The sequence below is a fragment of the Ruditapes philippinarum genome, unplaced genomic scaffold, assembly GCF_026571515.1.
Source record: "Ruditapes philippinarum isolate M1 unplaced genomic scaffold, ASM2657151v2 ctg2534_1_1_1_1, whole genome shotgun sequence".
In the NCBI taxonomy this organism is placed as follows: Eukaryota; Metazoa; Mollusca; class Bivalvia; order Venerida; family Veneridae; genus Ruditapes; species Ruditapes philippinarum.
The window spans coordinates 75,171-92,453 of record NW_026867293.1 but is presented as its reverse complement, the minus strand read 5'-3'; the positions used below and the strand labels follow the sequence as shown (position 1 = coordinate 92,453).

Genomic DNA, 17,283 nt, shown 5'->3' with positions numbered 1-17,283 from the left:
CTAGCAGCTCTTGTTATACAAGATAACTAATTCCTGGTCATGTAACTTGTGAAAAATTTAATTAATAGATTTTAAATACTAGGTAATAGGTTCCTTTGATTAAATTTGCAGCAGCTAGGTATATCATATAAACACCACAACTGACCAATGAAAATCATTGTCACAAACATACAGTTTAAATGTGGGATACCCAAATACAGACACTGGAAAATGATATTAACCTCTTGGTCATTTCAAGTTCAAACAAAATAAATCTAAAAATGATAATATTCCTTTTATTAGCAAAATTTATGACATATTTACAAATGATCTATATAAAGATTCTGAAATATCAAAAATCTAAAAATAGTTAGCTGAACACTAAATACTGAACAAGTATATTTAAAAATAAAAACAGTCAATACAAATTAAAATGTTACTTAACACTGAAACTGGACTGACAGTCTCGGCAACCAGTATAAAGCCTGCAGGTTTGTCTGACCAGGATCTATACTAGTGGCCTTAAATTGAAAGTTCACATTGCATACAGTAAATCCTGATACAGCAGATCAAGTCAATAAAGGAATTTCAGCAGATTAATTGTTAACTATTGGAGATTAATTGTACATTATTAGTTATGAATATTTTTTGACAGGTTATAAATTATGGCCCTTTATTTTATGCTTTTCAGTGGATTACTGATTTATCCGTGAAAATTATATTTGGTAATTTCACAGTGAAAATTATCAAAATATAATTTCACTTTTTTTCAATGACGAAACTACTTTTTTAAGATTTTCCCCATGTGGTACCTCAATTTTATTTTTGCTGACAATTCTGACAATGTCAGGCTGTTTAAAGAAAAAGCAAAGCTGAAATTGATAAATACCTTAAACGTCAAAAGTAATAAAAAGAAGAAAACTTACTTCTATTCATTCAAATTCCAATCACCAAATTTCGTCTCTAAATTTTTTGTTTCATTTTTACAGTCTGAAAAATACATTCCTTCCACATGCAAACTGCTCTTGATGACATTTGGGCATATTAAAGTATCCTACGAGTAATAACTGCCGCATGCTTTATGAAAAATTGAAAAGCAGTGACAGCTACAGCTCGTAGAACAAGTAAACCACCCAGCATTCCGAGCAAGTTCCAAGTCTTCCATTTTCATAGCTGCTTTTTTCATGTTTTCACATCTGTCAACACTTATTTTTTGTCTGTTTCAATCCTCAAATATGTTTTCTTTCTTTTAAAAAGGTGTATGACTAACAATTCCAAATGATATCCCTCTGAATGATCAATCAAACACAATTATTTTCCTCCCGTGAAATACACAACTTTAAAAAATGGCTGCCGCTTACATTTAACAAAGCCAGGTCTAATATAAATTCGCAGTAAGTAACAGAAATATGGATGGATGGTTGGAATTTTCTCCTACACGAATTGTTTGTTTTTATTATTAAAACAAGCGATCATTCATATTTTTTAAACAAAATAAATAATATCACTGTCATTTAATGTTGATTGTCGGACTTATTTTTCAGCTCAAGACTTCTTGTTTTTAATGAGAAATTCGCACGAAAAGAGGCTCTCAATGGGGAAACAGATTTTAATATTTATGTTAATATTATGGAAATTTCGTTTAAACTTGTTTTTTAGCATAAAATAAAAAGAAAATTTGTTTGTTTGTTGTGTAAGATGTAATTTTATTTCATCTCGTGAACTTTAAAAACAGTATTCTCACTTGTGGCTACGCCACTCGTGAGAATACTGTTTTTAAAGCCCACTCGATGAAATAAAATTTCATCTTACACACAAACAAACAAATATCCTCTATATATATACAGGTGTTTGTAAATATAACCCGAGCCGCTAGGCGAGGGTAATATTGCAAACAACCGTTTATATACGGCCATACAACCTGTCAGAAATACTTATAACGAATTTATAATACAGCAAGCATCATATTTAAAGGAATCAAGCGAGATTTCTTAGAAAATAGACAGCAACCTTGTATATAAAACTATATAAACGTCATGATTGTCCAATGAAAAGTGACGTTACAAACGTGCAGTATTATATACTATATATAACATATGGTAGCACTCCACACTTAATTTCAAGTTTCTGCCGTCAATGTCCTACAAGCAATATGTCTGATAAATCTGATCCCAAACTACACAATCTTGAAAAGAAAACATATTTTATTGAGAACATGTATGTCATAACATTGCACATCTGTAATGAAATCATCCCATATGCAACAGTCAGGCATTTAAAAATTCCAATTCATTCCGTAATAGCTAAAAATCGGGCACAGTCTAAAACGCGGACGCCTTAAGCGGACAATATAAACATATAGGGAAAACGCTGACGATATAGACAAAGAGGAAAAAAGCGGACGATATAGATATATAGTGTAAAATGACTGAGCATAGTTAAATTCATATTAAATGCTAATAATTGGCTTTTATAAAGTAATATATGAAAGACATTAGTTAGAAGCAGTAGTAATTGTAAGGTGTAATTATTATAATAATTAAAAAAGACTTTAGTTTATTTATTTGTTCAAATTCTTAAATTTATGTTTTTTATTTGTTCATGTTAATTGACTTAATAACTTTTAATTAAACAGTACAAAACATGCAACAGTCACGTGTGGAAAACTGAATAAGGGCACAAGAAATAAGTTTGAATATATTTGAACACTTTGCATACGCAATTCGCGGACATGATAAACATATAGGGAAAACGCTGACAATATAGACATAGAGGAAAAAAGCGGACGATATAGATATATAGTGTTACTGTAGATTGACATTCTTTCAAAATATACAATTTACTATGTTTTGTAATTTACTTTTGTTTCTATATTGCACATTAATTGACATATTCGCCGAATCTTCTTTTGTGTACATATATAATTATGAAATAGTGGGCGAATGAGTATATTTTTGAAAATTAACGTTTACCGGTGAAAATACACGTGTTGCAAATTAACTTAAAGCATTACAATTAAGTGTGATATGTATATATTTAAGTTATATCAATTATCTTTCTTTAATTCATAATATTTTTTAGTTTTATTTATATTTTATCCATTAAGTAAATAAAAAAAACTTTCTGCTATAAATACCAATCAACTAATTAAAGTATCCACGTGTCACCTGTGTATTTGACTTAATCACGCACCGACACTTGTATATTTCAAGTAATCATACATCTCACCCTTGTACAATTAATAAAGTGGCTACAGAAAATGCGGACAAAATAGACATATAGTGAAAAAGCGGACGATATAGATATAGAGGGAAAACGCTGACGAAATAAATGTATAAAACGGGAGAATAGAAAACTGTTATGAATAAAAAAAATATCTGGCTTCTACCATGTATATAATTAAGTTATATCAATTATCTTTCTTTAATTCATAATATTTTTTAGTTTTATTTATGTTTTATCCATTTATAAGTAAATAAAAAAATCTTTCTGCTATAAAAACCAATCAACTAATTAAAGTATCCACGTGTCACCTGTGTATTTGACTTAATCACGCACCGACACTTGTATATTTCAAGTAATCATACATCTCACCCATTTACAATTAATAAAGTGGCTACAGAAAATGCGGACAATATAGACATATAGTGAAAAAGCGGACGATATAGATATAGAAGGAAAACGCTGACGAAATAAATGTTTAAAACGGGAGAATAGAAAACTGTTATGAATAAAAAAATCTGGCTATATTTCTTTAGGAAAGGATTATTATTATTTGTATGTGTAAAATAAATTCATGTACCAAATGTGTTATATTGCTTAAATAAAATTGCAATGAAGTTCATTCTTTATCTTCGTTTTTATTACTGCACAATATTTCTATACACTATCACTATCTATTTTATTATAATTTTATCTCACACATCATTCTACACTATATCTATAGCGTCCGCTTTTTCTCTATATATTTATATTGTCCGCAAAAATAGGGCAAAGAGCGGACAGGTTCAATCAGGTAGCATGTTGTTGACACTTAATTGTCGTTAATTTGCAACACGTGTCCGTCACATACGTGCATGCCTTTTTCTTTTTATCAACGACCATTAAACTTTAAAATTACCTTAAAAACATGAATTTATAAATAAGCGTGTTTTTGTCCAAAAATCATTGTACAAATGTGAATGAAAGTTTTTATCCTTATTTTTTTTAATGTGGTCAACTTAGTATAATTCGTAATTAAAAAAAAATTATCTTATTTGCCATTAAGTTTTACGTATACAAAAATATGATTCTATTATACAGCATTTCTATTAAGTTCATCGATTCCCACCTCATCATCAATAAGTCTACTCTTAATTTCTATATCGTCCGCTTTTTTCCTCTATATCTATATCGTCAGCGTTTTCCCTATATATCTATATTGTCCGCAAAATGCGTATCATGTTATCTCTAGCTAAGTGCCGACACGATTAATCAGTAGCGTGTTGTTCACACTTATATAATTACCGTTAATTTGCAGCACGCTTCTGCTTATATTGTATCAATAAAAAACAACAGCCTGTCTTTACTTATTTATATCAATAACTTTATGATTAAAAATTACTCTTACAAAATTTCGATTTTGAAAAATCAAGGCTTTTTTTATTTTGCGAATAAAAATTTTGTCCGCCTACTGCACATAAAGACAGACAAAAACAATGCCAAAATGAAATACATATCCTTAATTACATATCAGCTGTTGCCAATTTAGTACCATCATTGTAATTCTAAAGACATTCATTTGATCCATTTGTTTCATATATTAGTTTTCAAGGCACAGTTTTCAATATTTAGAAATTCCGAAAATGTGTCATATAAATATAATATAAAATTCATTGACATTCAATCATAAATTACTTTAATATTTCTCCCAATTTGCTAATGTATTATATTTTTTTATACATTAAAGTATAAATCCAATTACACATCATTTTTATAAACTTCATCAATGCCCAAAATAATCACCACTATATATCTATATCGTCCGCTTTTTTCCTCTTTGTCTATATTGTCAGCGTTTTCCCTATATGTTTATATTGTCCGCTTAAGGCGTCCGCGTTTTAGACAGGCCCCTAAAAATCTACAGTGGTCCGAGACATATTTCGTCCCTCCGACAAAAAATACCTGCAAATATATGGGCTACAGAAAGTCTGTCACTGCTTTAGCAACTCCCTATACATGCAAAATATCACAAAGAAATAGGTGCTTGGCCTTGTAGATTTTTTGCTATTGCTGAAGGTTTGTACCCCCCTGTAAAATAAATTGTTTTCACCGAGCATGCTGTTAAAAGCAATGTTTACAAACAATGGCAGCCCTGACATCTATAATTAACAGCATGTGATTTCTAACCATGTTTTCGAATTTGCCAATGATCATATTACATGTCACAAAAACAAATTTCATGCTGAAAATGCACTTTAAAGACAACCAGTCATTTAAATCCACAATAGTCACTATATCCATGAAATCCTCGCTGTGGCTTCAATTAGAGTGGTGTGCTGCCTATATCCATCACTTGTCATTAAATGCCATTTTTACATATTAACATAACAGAGTGAAAAGAAACTTATAATCAGTGAAGTTGGAAGAAAATTAAATAGAGGATATTTGTTTAGTTCAGTGTAAGATCGGAATATATTTCACCGAGTGAGCACCAAAAGGTATATTTCACGAGTGGCGCAGCCACGAGTGAAATATGAACTTTTCATGTTCACAAGGTGAAATATATTTCGATCTTACACTAAACTAAACAAATTTTCTTTTTATTACATGCAAAGAAACGTTTTAAAAAGACATTAAACCTAATACTGAATGAAAAGCGCGCCAAATAATAATACAACGTGACGTCATTTACGACGTCACGTCATTAAGTTGGTACCCAGTACTGTGCACGCTGGTATTTCACTGAAACAACGTAAGGGGCTTAAATTCAAAACAGTGAAATTATCAAAGTGGTAATTTCACTGGTTCAAACAGTGAAATTACCAATTTTATATCACTGATATATTTTTATAAACCACCGAAAAGCATGTTATAAATTTATTTAACGAGTTGAATAAAATCATACTATGAGAGCCTCTGGAATGCATAATATTGTTTTTGTAAATAAGATCAATAAATGAGCCACGTCACGACAAAACCAACATAATGGGTTTGCGACCAGCATGGATCCAGACCAGCCTGCGCATCTGAGCAGTCTGAACAGGATCCATGCTGTTCGCTTACCAACTCTATTACAAGTAGAGAAACTGATAGCGAACAGCATGGATCCTGATCAGACTGCACGGATGTGCAGGCTGGTCTGGATCCATGCTGGTCGCAAACCCATTATGTTGGTTTTGTCGTGACAGGGCTCAAATTAAGATTGAATCTGCACAAAGACAATAATCTTTTTATTACATATCCAAAATAAGAATGGTTTGCAGTCATTTTTCATTAGAGCGCTTTAACGCTATGTTGGTATTTAACCCAAATGATGTCACATCAAAATGTAATTACACTAGTGTACACTCGTGCGCCTTCGTTTATCATTATGCGATAAATTCAATTTAAGCATTAATTTTATATCCAGCTAACAATTCAATCTTTGACGTAAATTTTTTTTGGTTGCAATCAAAAATATAATTCAATGAAATTAAAAAGCTGCATTAAAAAGTCAATTCATGTTAAACTCACTCAAGATAAACGAAAAATAAATGAAAATTGAACATATTATTGCAGTTGCATTAGCTAATAAATTCTGTATCAAGATTAACAAAAATAATGCTTTTAAATCAAAACCTGGTAAAACTTTGAATTAGATACACAATTAACCCTAAATAGTGATATTTAGTCAAACCAAAGTGAGGACAATTTATTCAGACAGATCAAAATAAAGTCATTCAGTCCAACAAATATAGCACATACAATATCAGCAATTTTTCTACTTGCATTTTGCTGTCAACACAGGCAAGCAAAACAAACAATCTTAACAACAGATTACACTTTAACAGACTGGTTTTATTACTCAAGAGTCTACGGGAAGATGTGCCCAGTCTATTGAAGTATTTCCATCTTCTTTTAGAAAGTCATTACACTGTGAGAAATGTTTGCATCCCATAAATCCTCTATGAGCTGACAGTGGTGATGGATGTACCCCTTTTAACACATGATGTTTACTCTGAAACAAACAAACGTATAAATCTTAATAATCTACATAGTAACAATATATAGAGGATATTCAAGTTTTTTTCTATAAATACAGGATTAATTTTCATGGAGTGGTATGAAAATAAATATTTCATGAGTGGCGGTAGCTGCGAGTGAAATATGATAATTTTCATGGAAATAACTTCTGCATTTATAGATAAAACTTGAATTTTCTGTTTATCATATACATTTTTCTCTTTTTTGACATAACAATCGAAAAGACGTCCTCTTAAATTTTGTGTATTGGCTGAATTTTGAAGAAGACACCAGTGAAAATATGGAATGTTTCACTGCAAATATGAAAAATGAAATACAATTTTTTTTCATCAGTATTCTCAATATTTCATTTATGTAAGTATATAATAAATAGAGAAAGAGGATATTGAAGGAGTGTAAACTGAACTTACTTAATTCAATACTGAATTTATTGAATTAGTTCAATAAGCTTCTGGCGAGCGCAATATTATTTTATTCAACAAGTTCAATAAATTCAGTAATGTATTCACACCAATATTCTATTTATCACATAACAAACAAGAACAATACAAACTGAATAGTGAAAAAATTCCTTTTTTTTTGTTAATGATATGCCTATAGTGCAACACTCATTTAGTATGTCTTTTTGCTATGTTTGTATAATGCAAGTGATGTCACGTCAAAATACATGCATGGCCGTGCAAAACCATATTTACAGAGTCTCAAAAGCGGCTCCGATGTGTGATAAAAACTTGTATACTCTATATTTATATAAAACAAACTTATATCCCATTTGAAAATAAACAAACCTTGTCAATTTGTGCTCCCTTCTTTTGCGCATATGAACCCCAGAGCATGAAAACAATTCCTTTCCTATTTTTATTCAGATATGAAATAGTAGCATCAGTCAGTCTCTCCCATCCTTGGTCTTTATGAGAGTTAGCTTGCCTCGCCCTTACTGTAAGTACTGCATTCAACATCAATACACCTGTTGGAAAATACAAAACTTTATAACCATTAATCCTGAGGTAAAAATCAACCTCTTACTAAAGAACATATACAGAACCTAGAAACCCAGAAATTTCATAACTTTCACTTAATAATAGCACAAAATTATCTTCTTTTTTTAAAACTTCTAGAAGTACAAATGTACCAGGTACATGGCTTTTACAGATGGACCAAAACTAGGCCCCTTTCACTAAGCCAAAAGTATCTTCTGCATAATTTCATTACTAAATATGTTAAGTGTATTTCGTCACTAAAAACGTGTCTAGTTGATACAATGCACTGATTGGTCAGTATACAAAAATACTATACAATAGTGGGACAGACAGGTAGGCAAGCTCATAGCTTTATCCCTAGCTGTAACCTATATATATATTTTATAGTACCTTCCGATTATAGACAGCATACACTTTCCCTGTAAAATTTTTTGTGGTCAAAGGGAGACAACTGAGCAAAAAGTAAACAAGTGTCACAGAAAAATTTACCTTGTTCAGCCCATCCCATAATATAACCATGCCCTGGTCTTTTAAATCCCTCAATGTCCGTCTCCAGTTCCTTATATATGTTCAACAAACTGAAAAATATTTATGAACACATGATTAAAACCATCAATCATTATCAAAACAATTCACTATACAAGCTATAAAGCTAATTTACATATAATGCAAAAGACTTGTGCAATAACTCCACCATATAGAAATCAATGTGGTATCCCACATTATATTGGTAAGGAGAGGTTTCAAGTTACACTTGCATGGTGACTTCCAGGCTTAAAGGATTATGACAAGCACAGATGCCATGTGTATCTATGTATACAGTAATATCAATCTTACACAAGATATATGAAGCTTAGAACATCTAGGACAATTGTCAGATAACTTTACAAAAGTACAGATTATATGTTGGAAATTAATGCATTGTAAGTTTTACCTTGTCACTATGGTTACTGTAACAACTAAATACTTGTAGAAAAATGAATTTTTTTCCTTACTCTACTTACCTTGGAGGAGGAGGGACACCTGGCAGGACACTGAATGCCATTCCTGTAAAATTATCCAAAATTGTATTACAAATATTCTTATTTGTGCACCTTTTTGTTTTGTTTTGTTTTGTTTAATACATGTAGTGACTTTACAGCTTAGAAGAAGGCTTAAATTAACCTTTAAAAACACGATCAAACACTTGACTTTTCATACTACCAACCCTTAATATAAATTTATGAAACAAACTATTTCCATCATATATTAAGATAAAGAAGAATAAAAAGAAGACTAAAATTAAACACTGACCATGTGCCTGGTTTGGTCCATGATAGGGGTCCTGTCCTAGAATCACAACCTTCACCTAATATTTAAAAAGAAATAGCACTTTACTGTACAACTCAAATGAACTTTTGATGATCTTTACTGATCAATAAGCTACTATATTTAGCTAAAAGAGGTATTGCTTGTGTTCGTTTAACTGTGGGCTCAAGACATCTTTGAATGGAACAAAATCTCTTGCCAAAAACCTATTACTAAACACGTTTAAAAAATTTGACCATGAGCATAAACATAATCAATGTGTTTCAATGTTGTATCATCAAAATGAAGCTATAGTACAGAAGTTTGCTGTGACATAAAGTAAATTAGTAGTTACATTGTCTGCCTTTTGACTAAGGGATCATCAGTTAAAGCCCTATTCTAGCCATGACCATCATTTCTCATTTGACACCAGTACTGGTTAGTTCCAAGAAGCGTACTCGGAAATGATCAACATAAGTTGGAAGAACTTGCTTCTCAATCAAGCTACAATAAGTATGTTTAAATCAAATTAAAGTGAAGGCTCTAGCTTAAGGAGAGTGAAACTGTCATGGACAAGGCAAAAGATGCTCTGGACTAAGCAAAAGGCAGGACAAAAATAGTATTACCAAACCATTTGGCAACCAATCTATCAATGTACAGGCATATTAATGATAAACAGACAATAAAGATTGTTTAGCTCTAAATGAAGAAATTTGTATGACTGCCTAGTGGTTAATCTCTCCTTAAAATAGGTTATTTCCTTGCATAGTGTTCACATAATGTTAAGTAGTGTTCACACATTATACTTACATCATCCACAGTACATGCCCTTGTCCAGCTAAACACATCTCCAGCTGGTGGGTAAACTGTGCCTTTGTTCCTCTCTGATCCAACAAACTTACTCAACTGTAAAAACAATATACAGAATATTAAAGAAAAATACAGAAATATTTGTCACCTTTTATTACTAACCGTCCCATTAGGTCAATGGGTAGAGCATTGGGCTGTGAATCGGGTCACCTGGGTTTTGGTTGCTATATGGTGCAGTTCATTTTCATTGAGATTGATCATGAAATTCTTTCTACGTATATTTGCACTGTACCTATGCTCTGCCATGTACAGAAGTTATCATTTACTTGCTAAAGTGAAGACAACTAGTACTGGTACTGCTTCACAGTCTGCCCAGAAACAATGCGGTGGCTGAACTGTGCTTTGGCTTACTACCATGATTCAGATTGTATACTACCAACACCACCACCATCTGGTATTACTGCACATAATTGATGTTAACCTATACCTGTATTGATGCAGGAACATTGATACACACAAGGTCTATTATGGCGAATGTAACAAAATGTCCAACTTTATAATTTTCAGGTGTCTGAACAATACTACACAACACCAAGAGCATCAGATTTGAAATCCAGGGGTAGCAAGTTCAAACTTCTGGCAAGGCAAAATTTCCCCATGATAAATGATCTCTGACCATGAGTCTAATGGTCATTTGTCTCCCAATGCTAACTCAGAAACGTACTCATCACTACTAGAATACTTCTTTGAATCTTTAATTTAAATTAAGTAATCATTGAAAACATATATGAGTCGCGCCATGACAAAACCAACATACTGGGTTTGCAACCAGCATGGATCCAGACCAGCATGCGCGTCCGTGCAGTCTGATCAGGATCCATGCTGTTCGCTTACAAATTGTATTACAAATAGAGAAACAGATAGTGAACAGCATGGATCCTGATCAGACTGTGCGGATACCTTATGTCTTAAAACATTTCTTTAAAAGGGTACATTTAATATTAATTTCCAACCTTTTCAAAATATGGTTTAGAGAATTCCTCTTGTAAGGCTGTTCTCCATGAAGCCCCAACGTTAACCAACAATCCATTAGACTCGGGCTGTTTAGTAGATAGTTTGGCGAGGGCTTTCTGTCGGTTTTCCTCCATCCTTTTCTTCTGTTCTGGGCTCAATGATGAACTCAAATTTTCTTTCCCAGTCTTTGGTGGAGAACATTGTGTATCATCTAGCTTTGGCTTCTTGGATTCTTTGTCTGTACACTTTAAAAAGAAGACAATAAGCTGGATATAAATAATGGGGAGAACAACACTTTAAAAACCAGGTGGTTCTGAGCTTACATAATGGACTCAGTTACATTTATTAATTACTGTTTCCAGGATTGTATTAATCATTTCTAGAAAATTAAAGAAGAAAATTAAAACAACTATAAATATATATCACTATACATGCCACTTATTATTATAACAAGAACATTGTGTGAAACTTAATTACATACTGTTCTTTAAAACACAAGTACAATGTATGGTTTGGTATTAATCTAATCAACTTGGCATAATGAAGGTTCTCTTTACCAAGTCAGACACTGTTTGTACTGGAATTAGCCTTCACTACTTCGCACATGGGAAATAAATCAATATTTTAACACAATATTACAATATTATAAGTTTCACCTACACCCTATCCTAACAATGTTAAATGCGTAAATGCAGTGGTATTGTTATTCCACCGAAACTAGCAGGCAAGACTAGTTAACTAGTGGTGCAGGACATTTTATTAAAGGGATTATGTTTATCAGTTTAAATGGGTATGGTTGATATTTAGCTAAATACCACTTAGAAAATTCAATAACCATAAACTAAGGTTACTATTAGTATTAGAAAAGTGCCGAAAAGTTTTAAATATATTCTAAACATAACTTTTTATAGTATTTTATAACAAGATATGACATTTTGTTTGTATTTAAATTGTACTTGACAATGAATTTTTTATCCGATTGCCAGCCATTTTGTCATGTACATTACCGTCATAACATGAAATAGTTCCTCCTTTCATAATCGATTAAACATTGATTCTCCACTAAACGTGCAAATTAGAAAATATTTTGTCCCTCGAGTATATTTTGTTGCACTGCAGTTGAAAAATACTTTTTTTGGCATTCTATTGCTTCATTACATAGTCATGTATGTAAAGCATTCAAATTAATGACTTAGTCTGTTGGATTTATACGAAAATATTATCATGCAAAGGTGCTGTATAACCCATTATGTAATGTCCCCAGGCTTGGGTCCCATATTACTGTTGGTTTTACATATTTTCACCTGAAACATGTGTTGAAGAAAAACTGCTTCAGTATTAAGTTTTAGTTTAAATGTGTAAGTGAGCGATTTTTATTGTTTTCTACAGTGAATTTGAAAAAAAGTTACCAGCTGAAATGCATGTCCCTCATATATTGAACAGATACGTTACCAAACTTCAGGTAAACCTGAGTAAGAGTAATATGAACTTGTAACATATTAATAGTTTGCTATTGAACTCAAGTTTTATCATATTTCATTATTCAAAAATAATTTTGATGACAATATACATGCTAGAACCACAATGACTTTGCAATGATGAGGCAATTTGGATTATACTTTAAAGTGAAACAGATACGTTACCATGATATCCCACTGAGAAACATTTACTATTACCAGTACTTAAAAGTAGGATCGCATTTATGCATTATTCAAATATATGCTTTACCAAACGTGTGTATATCTGATATATTTTAGTTTTGTGACCAACAGATACGTTACCAACAGACCTATACGTTACCAATATTTATTGTTTGAATCTTAACTGACGATTTTGCTCAATTTTGAAATGGTTTTATGTAAAAAATTACAGAATAACATACGTGTAGCCGATAAATGATGCTTTGATCTCGATTTTATTGGAAAACTGAAAATGTGAATCAGGAATTTGAAATTCAAGGATTAGTTGAGTTTTCTAGAAAATAAAATGTTGAAAAACAGGGAAGAAACATTAGAGATTTACTGTTTTATTTCCTGGAATAAATATATGTTGATATATTTTTGGTTTGCAAAATTTGTATTAAAATAAAATGTAGAGGACTGTATAACTTCTGGTAACGTATCTGTTTATCATAGTAACGTATCTGTTTAGAAAGAGATTTGAGTACTGTTTTAATAATATATATAACTAAATCTTCAACGAAAAAAAAATTGGTTTAAATAAGTAATACATGTATATGGTGAGGCAATATATGACAGCACTGTAACTTAATGAAAAAAACATATTAAAGTATTTTTAAATGAATGCCCGTTAGTTTCTAAATTTTAGTCAGGGTCGTATCAAGATTTTCTGTCTATGGTAGGGATGGACTAATTGCATATAGCTCAAAATCTTGGAGGTGCACATATATATGGATTAATTCTTAATCTTACTAAGTTGGTTTTCTTTAAGCGGTACCATTGTTTCGGATATTATTTTGTGAAATGTAGATAAGCAAATACATGTAGGCTTACTCATATCACGAAGTATGACAAAATCAAGGATCGAGATAGTACCAGAATATAAAGAAAAAGTATTCGAAAAAATAAAGACAATTGAACAGCAGATGAACCAAAAAGACAACAGAATGTCAATTCACACTAGTCTATGAAACACTCACATTAATCTAGCTAATACATATTCTAATAGATGAATGTCTTTATTCAAATGTTCTTGTTAAGTTCAATCTGTTTCTTAAAGTCACAATTGTATTTGACTATTTGAAGCTACACATAAAACAATAAAACCTAAAAAAAAAATTTAAATGATATTGTGTGTTCTGTTTTATATTAAAAGTACTGGTTCAGACATATTATTTATTGGTCAGTTGTTTATAAAACTTTATGGATATCTATCTATGCGTTCAGGGTTTTTCATAATTTTGTTCATAGAAGAACTGTGAAACAGATACGTTACTATGATTTAATATTTGTTTCCACTTAGCGGAATAAATTTATACTGTTAAGTAAATTCGAGCTACATTTTGTCAATAGATAAGTATGGAACATAAGTGTTTTTATTGTCCTAAAATGCTTTTATAAATAACTCATGTATTTGGAATAAACAAGTCTGATTAATAAGTAACATTTTCATGCAGTTCACAAGCTATTCATAGACGTTGATTTGTTTTAAATGCATATTAATGCATAATATTTTGTAATATATACTGTTGCTATAATGCTGAAAGTATGATAATAAATTTCTAAATCGTGTATATTCATGCTAATTATTTCTATCTAGTCTCTGAAAGCAATTGGAAAAATGGTAACGTATCTGTTTTTGCACAAATCTAGAATTCTTGGAAACTTAATTTCAGAAAATATTACAAGTTTTTTGGTGAAATGTTAAAAGAACCAGTATGTGTTCAATGTTATACATGAGTTGTACCAACTAAAAAAGATGTCTGGGTAACTATTCGCAAATGTCAATTATTCACTATTACTTACAGCCTAATTTGAATGTTTAGTGGAGAATCAATGTAAAGATGTATTGTTATCATTGTTGAGTTGGCGAAAGTTTTTATTTACATAATTACTCATGGAGGAAAACCTTGCATGCCCCTTTAATGCATTCAGGCACCTGAGAATTTAGAACTACTGATGTTTGTAAGCCAGTGCGATAGCTTTCTCACTTGTATGAATCTTAAGGCCCTTACAGGTTTCTTGCCCACAGCAGTGTCAGAGGATGATACAAAGCTGGCGGCATGCAGGTAATTGCACTGGTCTCAAAGCAAAATTTAGTGAATTGTTTTTTCACAATGTTGGTTACAATAGCTTAATGGTTATGGTTACGACTTAGTCAAAATATTTTGACATGCCAAAGCTAAATTTCGAGATACTTTTGTTCTGGGTCAGAATTAGACTATTTCGTCTGCAAGACGGACTCACTTTATCAAACTGATATTACACAGGCGTCAGCCTTTATGAAGGGCGACCGTCGTCTATATAGGCCCTAAAGTGCAAAATTTGTTGGGCAGAATTGGGAAGACAATGCCCATACACAAATTAGCACATTTATCTCAATGGGTAGTACAATTACAGAATGTAGTTGAACTAGGTTACGACTAGATCATTACTGGTAGACAATTTTCATGGCACTCATTCCTTTCAGGCCATCACTCTGCCATCATACTGGACCATACGATACGTTATAGTACATCCCAGCATCATACTTCAACTTTTGTATTTTAATATTTTAAGATACTTAATGATGCACCATATTATCAGTGATTATTGAACAAGAAATATACAAACATGTGTTTTTATGATGAAAAAAAATGCAATTTTCAATCACCGTTTCCTACCTCAATCTTATCTGAAGATCGCTTTTGCTGCGGCGAGAAAAAGCTCAATATATTCTTCTGGCCACTCATGCTAGAAAATCCTCTACGTAATGTTTGAAAATTTAGCATTAAATGTAAATTTATTTGCACAAATAATTGCTCTGATGGTGAGCGTTTTCATTACCTAGATCATTTCCCGCAAAAAAAAAAAATCTAGTCGGGTATGTTTTGTTTTTATCCCTAAGTATGACGTGTCTATTTATAGACATGAGCGGAAAGGGCAGGTAGCGAGTCTGGCGGGATTTCACCTCCTTGGACAGGTGAAGATGACCACAGAAACTTGAAATTCTGTCAAATAAATAAACATTTATTTACACTATTTATATAGTATTTTTTGGATATTATCGTGAATATTGGATATTTGATTGAATTTCAAGTTCCAACTTCCTTATACTGTACAGTACAGCCAGGCGCGTAGCTAGCCAATAAAGAATGTGGATTCAAAATAATCTAGGGGGGTCAGGGGGCATGCCCCCCCTGAAAATTTTGAAATAAATGGTGCAATTTGGTGCGTTTTGGGGCCTCCGGAGAGCTTTCTTGACCAACGAAAATCCATTTATTTTAGCATAAAATGCATGGCTTTACTTTCGTTTATTTTAACTAGTCTACATTTCACAGCAAGTCTAACTTGCGGCCTTTGCTGGCATTTGTTTACATTTCGAAAATACGGCGCGTGCAAACTTCCGACTTTGAAGAGCTGCAAAGGCCGACAACTTTTCAAAAAATACTACGGTATGGTGTACGATTTAGGCTATATGATTTATAAAAAGTATTCAGTGTGGGTAATTATCAGATCTGGCGAACGCGGGGCTGAATTTCAAACCACATTTTTTTACTAAAAAAAATTTTTTTGTCAAAATAATGTGGATTCAGCTGTGCAGCAGCGCGTACTCGCGTATAGGCAGCTACGCGCCTGACAGCTGGAAAGTAATTGGTCTCTGAAATTATATATCAACCAACGTTTTCTTAGTTGTTATCACGCAAAAAAAGTTTTGAAAATCCTGCCTTTTTTACTCTTGACCCCCTCTGAAAGTAGTAAAATCCCCAAACCCGGAATTATGAGATTTCTTCGACCTCTGGAAAAATCGTGGATGTACACCTCCTGGATCCACACCTGGGCTGGATTCATAATATACATGTATACCTTCAAGATGACATATATTACAATTCAAGTTCCTGTCAAATTTCATCAGAAGGGAATGTTAAAGTTGCTGAAAACTGAAGGATTAAATTAAGTTCAAGGGAAAATTAAAATTCTGTTTAATTTGGCTGACCATATCATGGGAGGAAACCACTTAGGTACCACCAATGTTATAGTCTCTGGCTCAATCTAAAACTAACCATTTTGTGGGATTTCCAAAGATTAAAGATAATAAGAACAAAACTGATCACTTTAATTTTTTGAATTTATTTTCTTTTACAAATGAGAGTCATTTCAAACAAATAATAACATAGATCTATTCATACCCATAATATTACTGTTTTAATAATCTTTTTTTTTTTTAAAAATGACCTTTTAAATAAAGTTCAAAACTTTTTTAATATTTCAGATAAATTAACAGCTTTTTAAACAATCTGTGTTGACTGATGAAAAAATGGTAATTAGTA

The 17,283-nt window shown here is 31.9% G+C and overlaps 1 protein-coding gene across 1 annotated transcript; it reads right to left on the bottom strand.

The window, feature by feature from the left end:
* Positions 1 to 6,554: 6,554 nt before the first annotated feature.
* LOC132735555 (uracil-DNA glycosylase-like) lies at positions 6,555 to 15,828 on the bottom strand. The gene is made up of 8 exons (XM_060722508.1): positions 15,637 to 15,828; positions 11,294 to 11,539; positions 10,281 to 10,376; positions 9,477 to 9,531; positions 9,188 to 9,230; positions 8,673 to 8,761; positions 7,992 to 8,170; positions 6,555 to 7,177 (listed from the first exon to the last, which is right to left on the bottom strand). The coding sequence occupies exons 1-8, from the start codon at positions 15,742 to 15,744 to the stop codon at positions 7,025 to 7,027; spliced, it is 969 nt and encodes a 322-aa protein (XP_060578491.1). The 5' UTR covers positions 15,745 to 15,828; the 3' UTR covers positions 6,555 to 7,024.
* Positions 15,829 to 17,283: the final 1,455 nt, after the last annotated feature.